This window comes from Asterias amurensis, chromosome 4 (genome assembly GCF_032118995.1).
Source record: "Asterias amurensis chromosome 4, ASM3211899v1".
In the NCBI taxonomy this organism is placed as follows: Eukaryota; Metazoa; Echinodermata; class Asteroidea; order Forcipulatida; family Asteriidae; genus Asterias; species Asterias amurensis.
In genome coordinates, this window is record NC_092651.1 from 15,790,712 (window position 1) to 15,804,680 (window position 13,969).

The following is a 13,969-nucleotide window of genomic DNA, read 5'->3' on the forward strand; positions in this document are numbered from 1 at the left end:
GAAATCCACCACTGGACGACTTTGGTGGTGTGTACGTTCTCCGCGTGATTATTTTGTATTATTTTCTCCGTGAATGTACTAAAATCGTTGCGGTTCGAAGTAGAAAAAACTCACGTTTCAGTTGTTACAGCAAATCTCAGTATATCATTTTCTTTTCAGTTTCAAGGGCATAGCTAAGTCAGCAAGTCAGATCAGATTGTGTGACTTATGCCTACTACTTAATAACCGAGAAGTAGCCGCCTAGCTCCGTGAACCTGTTTTCTTAGTCACGCCTAAATAAGGCTTTTTTTCCAGTGTGACCCTAAAATATTGTATATTTCTAAACGGTGTTAAACATAACTATGACCCTATTGTGGTCAAAGTTATCCCCAATGGCGAAACAGAACAAGAGACCGTCCACGAGACTCCTCGGCTTCTCAAAATGAATTTATCCTGCAACACCACAAAACATCACAATGAATGCTGCTATATTGAAACACACGCTGTTTAAGTTTTATTGGATTACACATGTTTCATAAAGGTGTGGGTCCAAGACCAAGTCGTCTCGTTGAGATACACAGACAAATCAATTCCGAAAAAAACTTTAATTTTGAATAATGGTTATGACTTTAGAAAGCTTTAAATGACACCACGTCATGCGAAAACATTACCGAGCATTCTAATTAAATATGTATCGACAGGGTGACTGAGCTTTAGAAATAAATATAGCTGATCAACAGACACAGAAAGGGCGAAATTAGAATGATACGGAGACGGAGCTCTAGAAGGGCCACCACACTTATTTAGTGGAATGACGACTCCCCAAGAACCCCATGGCATAAGACAATCGAGATTCTACAAAATGGATGTGATGATACTTCCAGGACTCATTAGTAACTAGAAAACAAATAGTTTCAACTTACTGTTTTTTTTAACAAGCAATACAAATCATTGTCTAATGCTCTAGCTTTTTTTGCACACATGGGCCCGCCCAACCAAAATGTTTCCACGTGTCTTACTGACTGTTACGTCAGAAAAGTAATCTGGGCCCTAATAATTATGCCCGACCCTTTGTCCGAATTGTCGAACAAACAGTTTGTCTGACAAACAGTTAATAATGTCCGCGGATCAATTGTGTCCAACAATCCATGATGTCGGCAAAAAAGTCGGACCTAATGTGTTCTTCACTGTGTCAGACTAACACTGTATCTAGTGTCAACAATTTTGTATAGTTTTATGATATCGTTTCGTATAGTAAAACAATAGCATAGTCGAATATTAAAAACTTTGATATACAGCAGCACATGCTTGAAATCATTGCAACCAAACGAGTCAAAAATAATCACTGCTTTATATGCTTTATAACAGCACGAAGGGAAAGGGGTTAATATTATGGTAGCATTGAGCACCCCATACAGCAAGGGGTCATGTTGGGAGCAGTGTACCCAATTTGGATACCCCCACTCGCACCCAATCAACCAGACCCGATCCCCTAGTGTTCCACTCTTCCCAAACCAGTGGCAAGTTATGATTTGCTGAAGTTGTGTAATATAGGGCGACACTCTGGGACACACTATAATTATGTACTATTTTCCCTTGTCCCCCCTCCCTCCCCTCAACACCCCACCCAAAAGCTTATGGCAATGGTAGGACGCACATTTTTGAAGCCGATCATCTTTTAAAGATAACTTTTAAACATTTAAGTTGTACGAACAAGCAAGTTAAACATTGCATTAAACACTCTTTTTTATAAAACAAAGCTTTTAAAATAATATAGCTTTTAAAAAGTCTATGATAACATTACAGGTTGTAGAACAAGCAAATTAATACAGTGCATTTAATACTTTGTTTCATAAAACATAAACAACAACCAACGTGCAACTTATACTTAATATTTGTAAATTAATTTTAAGAAAAGAAAAACACTCTCAGGCAAGATTCCTCACTCTCAGGCAAGATTCCTCTCCTTTCAGGTCATCTGAGGAAACTCCCCATCGTCAAAAGAAAACCTCCATTTCATTCCAACTCCAACTAAATGACCTGGGTGGATTTCACAAAGAGTTAAGACTATAGTCTTAAGTAGGATTTGAAACTTTGCATGTTGGAAATACGATATGGAAAGTTTTGCGGTAACACCATGTAAATGACTATATCTCTAAATGAGTTTGGTGGTATTGAAAAGAACCATTGGTTTCAACTCGACGTTTCGATGAGTATGCTCTGATCGTCTTTTGGAAAAGACTAGTCTTATCTCTCGAGTTCCTAACTTAGGACTAGCCTTAAGTTTTTAATATCTCCTTAGGACTAGGCTAGTCCTAACCTAACTCTGTGCGTAATCGACCCCTGACCTCGCATCATCCTCGCATCTTTATGTGATCAATCCAATCCCCACAACAGAGACGGTACAGCATGCACAGCAACAGCCTAATATCAGGACGATGTAGGTTAGCGTGAGTAGCCAGAAGGAAAAGTAATACACAGATGGGTGGCAGTAGCTAGGGCTGGTCGGATCCTCGTCGGGTTTGAAGTTGCCATACACCCAAACGTTACCTGTAAGAGATACGAAGAACACGATAGACATGACATCATGTTTCAGTATGGTTTCAAAATCCTAAATTTCTAACAGTACTGTAACCGATAAAGGCATTGGCCGTTTGATATAAAAAATATGTTGTAAACTTTAGGCCTGACTCACTTCTGTCAAACTGCTCACGTTGTCTGTTCATACAGCTCACTCCAGGACCCCCAAAAGCTGACAGAACAGAGCTACACTCACAGGTACAACAAACTGTGGTGTTAAAATGCCACATGGGTTTAGACGTTTATCATGGTGCAGCCATCTTGAATTTCCCCCATTGATATCAATATTACCAAACCGAGGCTGGAAGAACAAACTAGTATTGTTCCTAATTGCAAAACTATTGTTATAGCATTCATTATTGTTATTCGATACGAGAAACATGACCAAGATGGAGGCAGCATGATAAATGTCAATATTGTCACATAGGCCTACAGATGCCAACAAAGAATAGAAATGTACGCCCCCAAATTCCTGACGAAACAAAGCTGTTTTATTGACCCACACACCAAAATTTACTGATTATGTCTTGCTTTACCCAGGATGAAGAAGACGAGAAGGACACAAGCGAAGACCCTGCTGACGGAGTTGTGTGCGTTGAATGAGAAGTCAGCGTCTTGACCTTCCCGTTGTTTCTTAACCCTGACACACAGATCCAACAGCGTCTTGATGATGTAGATAGTCCCAGAGACGATCAGAAAGACGGGTATGAGGCTCTGGACTGGGCAGTCATTCACGTGAATAGCACCTGGTGAAAAATATGAAAGGGGGAGGGGGGAGTAGGGAAGAATAAGGTTAACACTAGTATTTTGTATTTTGCACCAATGTCATTATCAATAGGGATACCTGTCTCCCGGACACCACTTTTGTTTATGTACATACAAATTGCCACTGTCGTATAGTGTTTTTCAAAGGGGAAATGTTGTGCTTCTAAAATCGATTCAAAAAGGGAAACCTTAAAGGCAGTGGACACTATTGGTAATTGTCAAAGACTAGCCTTCACAGTTGGTGTATCTCAACATATGCATAAAATAACAAACCTGTGAAAATTTGAGCTCAATCGGTCATCGAACTTGCAAGATAATAATGAAAGAAAAAACACCCCTGTCACACGAAGTTGTGTGCGTTTAGATGCTTGATTTCGAGACCTCGAGTTCTATAAAATCCGAGGTCTCGAAATCGAATTCGTGGAAAATTATTTCTTTCTCGAAAACAATGGCACTTCAGAGAGAGCCGTTTCTCACAATGTTTTATACCATCAATCTCTCCCCATTACTCGTCACCAAGAGAGTTTTTATGCTAATAATTATTTTGAGTAATTACCAATAGTGTTCACTGCCTTTAAAAAAATCAGGACCATTTTTGAAGATGGAAATTCTATACTAGAGCCTCCCGGAGATTCCGCCCCTATTATGTGAAATAATAAGCTGAGGGAGGATGATTTAAAAGAGTGCGCTACCAGAAAAAGTTATATACAGTATGTGCCGTATTGGAGACAGAATCTCCTGATATCGGCAGCAATCATTTTAGAGTCTAACTTGTCCATGCTGCCACGCTTAACACTCTCTCAAACTCTTCAATTAGGATGATTCAAAAGAGTGCGCTACCAGAAGAATGTATACACAGTGTGTGCTGTATTGGAGGCAGGCTCTCCTGATATCGGCAGCAATCATTTTAGAGTCTAACTTGTCCATGCTAACACTCTCTCAAACTCTTCAATTTGAATCGTGTTTCAATTAACGGTTTCAAGTTCCTACTTACCCACGATAACCATGGCAATCGGTACAGCAAGTACCACAGCCATCAACACCGTGAAAAGTACTGAAAGGTAAACGAATAAGTAGAAACATTTTAAACAGATGGGCCTTTATCCCCAGGATCGAATTCATCATTATCAACCGGCTAGAAATCTCACGTTCAAAGAACAAAAATCTTCTGTCAGCCCCAGGTATCACAAATACTTCCTATATATGGTTCTCGCTCCTTCTTGCTGTGCATCTTTGGAACAGCTTACCACAAAATGTCAAACATGCTGAAACTACTGATCAATTTTTAATTACGCTCCGTGGTAACGTAACACAAAAAATTGCTAATGCAAGGTGTTAAAAAAACCAATTCCTGCAAACTGCAAAGAGCTCGGCGGACAACTCTTTTTAGAGTGAAAGACGGGTACTTTCAACTCGATTTACGAGTGAAGTTCGTTACATTTTCACTCAAAAAGAGTGACACGACTTAAATTTCACTCTCAAAAGAGCGAAACTGACACCACTTGGACAAGAGAGTGGATTTTTTGCTCGTTCACATTAAGAGTATGAACTCTTATCTTACCCGTATTGATGAGTATAGTCAAGACCTTGGTAGCTAAGTCCACGGAGCCACTCGACGTCTTCTTTGCGTCTCGAAGCTCCTGCATCACCGATTTATAAGACGGAGGATCTGACAACAGAATGAAAACAAGTATTTATATCTTATAATGTTCTGACGTTTTTATTTATGTATTAGCGATTAAGAAGTTTACCTTTAAACTCAGATCCTTAGAGATTACAATGAGTTAAAATATAACGTTTGGGACGCTAGGTGGCAGCAAACTTACCAGGTAAAATCCATGGTTCTCGAGAATGTACGCATGCTCAGAACCACGCAATCGATGGAAACTGATCTGTTGAGTCTGCTGCCACCTAACATTCCAAGCTCTCCAGTACAACTAACCAACGCATGATACAATGATCAGATGCAATCAGATATAATCTCCTTCAACACAGCTGGCCAAAACTTCGAATCACTTCACTGCTTCGAATACCGTTTTGGGGAGTTTCCTTTGAGATTTTCTTTCAAAATAGTCAATGTCTTCAGCGTGGGTTTTATCGGGCCTCAAATTGACATGCTTATTACAATATTTTAATACCATAATAAGCACGTCAATTTGAGAGGTTAAAACCTCTGAAGTGTAACGGTCCAATTGCCACAATTTCAATTAATTATAATGATCTCATGTTATTACTGTCCAACTATATAAGGCAAACTTCCGTCTGGGCAGAGGTGCAACAAAGAGCATTTCAATCATGTTAACATCACACTGAGTACCGTTTGCTAATTATAACGTGTACGCATGGCAAGCCATGCAGATACAAAGAACGACCACTGATCATAAACATCACCAATATGCTGTAGGCCTATATATGGTGTCGTCATGTCATTTGAATCAATCACCATTCTCCACACTTCAGAAAAAGAAAAAAACTTTGCTATACTACTTTGTGAGGCAATGTGCAGTCGTCAGGCATCCATTAGCGGTATCATTTCAATTTATCATATAGCCATCATTCATTATACAATGTTCGCTAATTTCCCTTGTGTAGAGTGCATAAAGTGGGTCAAATTACTCTCCACCAGCCACCTGGAGATGTGAGATAAAAAGGCGGCATGGAAAGCGGTGTCCAAAATAGGAGTATATGGGTTTGGAGTTCGTAATGGTTTGCCTCTGAGAGTCTTCAATGTGTGCAAGCAATTAGTCTGCGTAGAAACTACTTAAGAATGGAAGATTTTTTTCAAGGCAATATCAGTGCCGTGGTGCAATATGATTTATGAAAAGTTGTGTAGGTTCGAAGTCCCCGTTGTTTTGTGAAATTGGCAATTTGCGAATTCTTATTGAAAATCTATTGAAGTTCTCCGTATTACCAAGATTCTGTAGTGTCTGAAGTCTACGCAGATACTCAGATTGGTTAATGGCCCTTTTTGTTTTTGCGTGAAAGAAATTCCCAAAGTCAAAGAAGCTTTTAGGTATTGGTGCCGAAGTTGCATGATAACAAAATAAGTTATAGTCGCGCTGTTCAATTTTGTGGAATAAATCGAGAGTGTGTTGAATCACTGAAACTGCTCATTATGCGCAGTCCGACGGAAATGTATCTGGTATCCTACATCAAGAACCGAGATGCTGTTTAACCTTGACGAAAACTCATCCAGCTATCCTTGGGATTGGATATCCCTGCTAATGTTTTTCCAGTCTGAACATGACTTATGCCTATCATGCATATAGCATGTTTTCGGCAAGGACTATACGTAAAAGCAACTTCAGTATAATGTCTTGGTGCCCGTACATTAAAGACACTGGACACCTTTGGTAATTGTCAAAGACCAGTCTTCTCACTTGGCGTATCTCAACATGTGCACGAAATAACAAACCTGTGAAAATTTGAATTTAGCTGGTCGTCGAAGTTGAGATATAATGATGGAAAAAAAACCCTTTACCACACGAAGTTGTGTGTTTTCAGATGCTTGATTTCGGAACCTCAAAATCTAATTCTGAGGTCTGTAAATCAAGTTCAAATATTAGTGGAAAATTACTTTTTTTTCTTGAAAACTACGTTACTTCAGAGAGAGCCGTTTCTCACAATGTTTTATACGATCAACAACTCTCCATTTCTTGTTACCGGGTAAGTTTTTATTCTAACAATTGTTTTGAGCAATTACAAATAGTGTCCTTGAGCCTTTAACACATTGTCGATTTATATTGAACTAAAACATATATTAACCTTCTCCAGGTACAGCGTCAAATGGGGGCGGTTTGTCCGTTGCCCCCGTGTCAGCCGAACCATAGGTCGTGGGTTCATCGCTCGTATCTCCCTTGACAAGTCCTTCTTCAGCGTCGGCCTGAAACAACAAAGGGTCACATCATTAGCCATTAATAATAATCATTGCTAATCATTGCTGATCCCTGCAGTGCAAAGTGACGTGTCATACAACACACTCAGTGTGCCCTTTAAAAGTTTAGATGAATCCTAATACACCCGGGGGTTTGAACAATTTGAACGTTGAAGCCAGATGTGAAATTTCCCGTGTTGAATTGTGTTTTTTTCTCGCGGTTTTTTGCCCTTCTGTGCTCAACATTTATATTAAGGGCTGTACAAATTAATGCATAGATAACACTGATCAGTGTCCAGTGTCTAAATACCTGTAATCAATTATTTAAGTGGTAATGTTTCCATAGCACCAATGGCATACTTGACAAAGAATGTAATAAATGGAACAACAGAAAATGCGTATACGGAACGAAGATAATACACAAAAACAACAAAGTAATTTATGCCCTGCATATTCCCCATTATACACCACCGGCCTTTCAATACGTACAGGTTCTAGGTAGGCAAATTGCAATTGCTATAATTGCTCCACGAAGTGGAACTAATTATTATATAGCATTGTACGAGGCATCTATATAAAATAATTGTATTTCTGGGGTACATGTATTGCCGCCATCATGGGCAATTAGTTAACACTTGTGTGTTCCTTTCTGTGAGTGGAGGAAAGGTGTTCTGTAATTTGTGCACACAAAGGACACATTTCCTCCATTTCCTCGATATACGTATATAGCCTCCAACCAAGACGCTCGTGTGCATTCCAGATGTCCCCTCACTATACGCTGTTTGGCTCTTCTGTGTATTATTTGTACATAAATATAGAAAAGTATCTTGGTGAATTGATTCGTAAGATCTAATTAAGATGCATGACGTCAAACATGACGTCAAACAAATTAACATGAACGGAGTTCAGGTCATTAAAGCTGAGATTTGCGGTTGTTCAGAAACCTTGTGATGGTTGACTGAAATAATATGTTAAAGACAAAACGCATTTGTGCGTGACTTTGCTGGATGTGCGTACAATGTGACGCTACACAAGGCGATGAGTCCCATTGTCTTCTGATGCTGGTCTCTTTCGCCACGAACGGCTTGAGAAAAGGCTAATCAACAATGGACTCGAGGAGAACATGAATTAGTTCAACATTCTGTTTGTTTTTGCAATATTGTTTATTTTCTCTGCAGCAGGTATGATTCGTGGCCATTGACTCGTAAATTAACACCTCCAAACTGTCCCGTTATACAATATCCATTGCTTCCCAAAAAGGGGCAAAAATACACTTCAACCCTTTGGTATTTTGCTTCAATTCATAATGATTATTTATAAATAGCAGAACACATTTCGAAAGCTTTGTATTTCGGTTAATCAATACGGATTACCCACAAAATCTATTTCAATGTTGTTTTGTTTTCTATTTTGCAACAATGTCATCTAGCATTTGGAATAATAATTGTCATTAAACGCAAAATAGGCCTACAGTTTTGAATTATCGCACACATACTGAAAGCATTAGACCCTAGAGGCTGGACCCTGATTACATCAACCAGTGCATTACTTTAACGTTGTGGAAAAATTATTTACATAGCAAAGTACTTGCTAGGTTAATTAGATGAAATTGAAAGTTTACCGAAGTTCATACAAAAAACAGTCATACATATAGATACCGTATGAATCAGCTTGCCAATCACTGACAGCCTTGTGGCATTTTGAAAACTTAACAGAACATGGCATGGCATTATAATGGCATGGACACGATTTCAGTTGAACCATAAACCGAAATAGTTCCTAAATGTTGTTGTATAATATTTGTTCATTGTAAAACTAGAAGATGTGAGTTACTACACTATAAAAACTAAAGAGTTGAATCCAACACTTGCATGAGTTCGGTGAGTGACTTCACTTTGAAAGTGTTGGATCGAGCGTTTTGTTTGTAAAATCTAGCATTTAATTTTTTGGATCCAACGCAAAAAGGGTTGATTCAACAATTTAAGTGTTATTTCAACATTTCGCAAAAAAATATTCTTTGAACTGTTGGATCAGCTTTTTAAATGTTAAACTTGCACTGAAATTGTTGACAGAATACTTTAAAATGCTGGATTTAACATATAAAATGCAGGATTCAACACTTTCAAAGAGTAGTCACTCACCGAACTCATGCTAGTGTTGGATTCAACTCTTTAGTTTTTAGAGTGTACCAAAGTAAAACGGAAAACTCTGCTTTGAAATCACAACTTCAACAGTCCATGACGGCCATTAACCATAAGAGAAGTTCCCCACTGCTATAACATGCATTTCATTTCACACCATCTGGTGTGATTTGATATCATGCAAGGCCTATTGCAATTGTGTTTAAAGGTACCGGACACTGTTGGTAATTACTCAAAATAATTGTTAGCATACAAACTACTTGATATTGGGCAATTGTTAAGAATTGTTACGGCTCCCTCTAAAGTAACGTATAGTTTTGAGAAGGGGTAAATTCTCATTCAAATTTTAAAAGACTTCAGATCAAAGCCTTTTGAAACGTTTGGAAGCGCACAAATGTGTACAGCAAGGGTGTTTTGTCATTATTCTCTTGCAACTTCGACGACCAATTGAGTCAAAATCTTCACAGGTTTGTTATTTTACGCATATTATGTTGGGACACACCAAGTGAGAATACTGTCTTTGACAATTACCAACAGTCCATGCCTTTAAGATAATCCACACGATAAATGCGTCTGTATATCTAAGTATGAAATTGTTGCCTTGTGTGGTTTTGAGACATAACTGACATCGATTTCCATGGCATTATATTCCACGCGGTTGAATCAGAAATAATATTTAACACTCTTCATAGACAACAGCAGGCCTTGGCCAAAAAGAGGGATTGATAAAATGCGATGCATGGAAACGATGCGCCTCATTAATCATAATTGCATCCTATACAGAACACATACCTGCTATCATGAACCACATCGTATCTAGGCCTATTAAAAATAATAGTAACTTTAAAGGCAGCGGACACTATTGGTAATTACTCAAAATATTTATCAGCTTAAATGGGAAGAGGTTGATAGTAAAAAACAGTGTGAGAAACGGCTCCCTCTGAAGTGATGTAGTTTTCGAGAAAGAAGTAATTTTCCACGAATTTGATTTCGAGACCTCAGATTTAGAATTTGAGGTCTCGAAATCAAGCATCTGAAAGCACACAACTTCGTGTGACAAGGATGTTTTTTTTCTTTCATAGTTTACTCGCAACTTCGACGACCAATTGAGCTCAATATGTTATTTTATGCATATGTTGAGATACACCAAGTGAGAAGACTGGTCTTTGACAATTATCAATAGTGTCCATGTCTTTAATGAGTAGGCCTCTCGTGTTCATTTACAAGGCATCTGGCACATGGATTTCCACCTCCCTAAAATATAGTTTTGTGTTTGCAATACCTGCCAGTATTTGCATCCCTTGGCTGAGGGCTGACATTTTATTGGTCCGAGTTGGTGTGTTTGGCAAGTTTGGATTTGATTTGACATTACCGGGCGTCGTACATTGACGATAGTCGTATGGCTTACACTGGACTGTAATTTACCTGGATACAATGATGCATCTTCATAATCAGCTCAGATAATACAAAATTAATAAATTAATTGCAAAACAAATAGGCCTAAGATAAATAAATAACTGAATGTGCATAAAAAGTCAACACAAAATACCAGTATGAGATACCATATAAATACTATGAAAATAATCTGAAATGAAATAAGGACAGAAATCCAGCAGAAAAAAACCACCATATAATATTGCAAAAAAAAAAATGTTTTGGACAGAACAGCCATAACAGAATAATAACAGGCATTGTTTGAGTTATAAAGTCAACACTGAAGTAAAAACATATCAGCAGCTGTATTGTCTTTGTTTAAACAAACACCGTATACAAAAACCACAAACACCAAAATCTTACCATATTATTTGCCCGTGATTGCAACTGACCCGCCTTTTCCCACAATCACCTGATGCATCAACCACAAGCTCACTATACTCTTCGATCTCGGAGTCTCAATTGCCCGCGCTGAGAGCTCAACCGACTACCCTGGTCGTCTGGTTGATAAGCACAGTGGTTTCAGCCTATGGATCTCTGCATTTTTTTTGAAAACGGTCTGCTGCTTATACGTCTGGCCACACCTCATTTGCATAAACAGCAGAACTAGCCAATGGTAGTGATTGTTTACAGCTATTTATCAACATAAAAAGCCAGGGGAGAAGTGTTGATTTTTTTTTTTTGGTGGAAAAAGATAACTATTATATTTTTGTAGAATCTTTAATGCAATTTGGAAAAGGTTTGGATTTTAAATCCCCTCGCGACGAGGAACTGGATTTATAATGGGGGGGGGGGGGGGGGGGTGGGGGTGAAATCATTACCAATGCAATCCAGAGAAATAGGGTCTAAAATTAATCAAAGATCAGAAAATTGATTGCCAAAATAGATAAGCCCAATCTTACCAATGTTGTGCACACCGTTAATTTTTATAGCTGATGTTGATTTTGCATCGGGGATAAACAAAATTTACATTTTATGTGAACTTTGGTTTGTCTGATTATTTTGTGTTTATACCACCTGGGCCCAATTTCATAGATCTGCTTATAAGCACACAATGTTGCTTTAACCATTTTCTGCCGAGCAGATATGAGCAGGTAAACATGTGACAAGGCTGGCACTTCGCTGGTAACCTTACTCTGTTTAACATTATTTTGCTGTGCTTAGACATTTTGTGATTAATAAGCAGCTCTGTGAAATTTGGCCCAGGTCCCATCATCGACTGTGTGTGCTTTTACAATCCACTGTAAGATAAGCGCAGAATTCTGCTGTAAACCGTGCAATTAATTCGGGCCCTTATTTTTGTTACAGTCATGTGACTGTTTTTCATTGAGTGCATTTTATGAATGCGTGCCTCATTATAATAATGCACCATATGGACCGTCAAAACAAGGTTACCATAGTAATATTTTAAAGAATTATCATCAGAATGTCATTGTAGGTATAATCAATAGGAAAGACTTCCGTATCCTGTCACCACCACTCTTTCACACGTGTTTACCAGAAGGAATATCTCACCATTTGAGTCAATTAGTTACTAATTTATTTCAAAATTGTAACGAATTAAAAAAGTGGTGGGCAGGATACGGAAATTTGTCCAATACAATATTATATGGTGCATGTGGTTCTAGCATTTGATAAACTGACCATGTCCTTTTTTTAAATCTTCTCTTTTGGACGTGGATAGAGTATCTTAGTTGGAGTTGGCTGATGAAGGTGTGGGACTGTGTTAACATTTGGATGGCTATGAACCACAACTAACAACTTGTTGAACAAACACATTCCATTTTTTGCATTCCTGTGGAGACATCTTTTATTCTTTCCTTTGTTCCCAGTCTTAAGATTTTCCCATAGACTTTGTACACGAAATTCCCTGTGGGTTTTTTGTTTGTTTGTTTGTTTGTTTGTTTGTTTGTTTGTTTTAGTTTTTGTTTGTTTGTTTGTTTGTTTGTTTTTTTGTTTTTTTTGGGGGGGTGGGGGCAACCAGCAGCGCTTACAACTTGGTCTCCTGCCTAATTGCATGGCAATACCTGCACCTTTAGATGCCGTGGGATATCCAGGTGTAAATTTTAATCAAGGCTCTTCACTACACTATGGGCATGAGGTAGTCATCGTCAAATATTGCAGAATGATAAAAATACAATAATTACACATTGTGGATCCTCATTGTTTAGGAGAAATAATTGAACATGGAACAAGCGTTACTGTAGTAACGCTTCTCAGTTTGTGTATACCTCAGAGATTATGATTCGCGCGGGATAGGATTGATTTCCACCAATATCTAAAAAATGCAAATACCTTTTGAAATGAATTGTTCGCAGTTTTATTGCATAGGCCTACATCAACATTTTAGGCCTTTAGGCTTATATGATGAAAAGAAACTGAGAGTCACAGAAAGAGCAATGGAGAGGATCATGGTTGAAGTTACAAGAAAGGGCAGGGTCAGAAATGAGGACTTACAAAAAAAAAGAAAAACAAATGCCAGGAAATAAAAACCAAGAAATGGAGGTGGACAGGCCACCTTGCAAGACGTCATGACAAAAGATGGACACATTGCATTACGGAATGGATCACAAGAACGCATTATACGAGACGTAGAGGCAGACCAAGCAGGCGTTGGATGGACGACATCACAGAGTTCGGAACCGTCACATGGATGCGACGCGCACAGGAAAGATCGAGGTAGAATAATGAATAATGATGAAGAGGCCTTCCTTCTTCAGTGGAGCGACATTATCTAGATAGACAAATACAGGCCTATATAATGACAACACTTGAACGATTCCAAAAACCGAAGGAATACTTCGCCTTTAAACAAGATTGTCGTTCAGTTATACAGAATTTTTTTCATCAGACCTACTGTAACAGTTGTCAGATGATCACCCTTTTTTAATAATTGTTTTTTTGGGGGAGGGGTCATTTATTTAAATAAATATCTATAGAAGAGTTTGCGGTAACACCATGTAATAACAATCTCTAAATGAGTTGGGGTGGTTCTGAAAAGAACCGTTGGGTTAACTCGACGTTTCGATCAGTATGCTCTGATCGTCTTCTGGAGAATCCTACTTAAATAAATATCTCTACCCAAGATGAATCTTTTATTTCTCAAACAAGATTCGTTCAAACCAACACGCCAAAAACAAAGAACCAGAGAGCAGAGTTCTTACATGACTAATGAACATTGTATTTATTACGCGAA

At 38.4% G+C, this 13,969-nt stretch overlaps 1 protein-coding gene across 1 annotated transcript; it reads right to left on the minus strand.

Annotated features, from left to right (window-relative positions):
• Nucleotides 1–468: 468 nt before the first annotated feature.
• Nucleotides 469–11,329, minus strand: LOC139936128 (transmembrane protein 272-like). Its single transcript, XM_071930861.1, has 6 exons — nt 11,137–11,329; nt 7,090–7,207; nt 4,886–4,993; nt 4,319–4,378; nt 3,096–3,305; nt 469–2,529 (listed from the first exon to the last, which is right to left on the minus strand). The coding sequence occupies exons 1-6, from the start codon at nt 11,137–11,139 to the stop codon at nt 2,348–2,350; spliced, it is 681 nt and encodes a 226-aa protein (XP_071786962.1). The 5' UTR covers nt 11,140–11,329; the 3' UTR covers nt 469–2,347.
• Between the last annotated feature and the right edge of the window lie 2,640 nt (nt 11,330–13,969).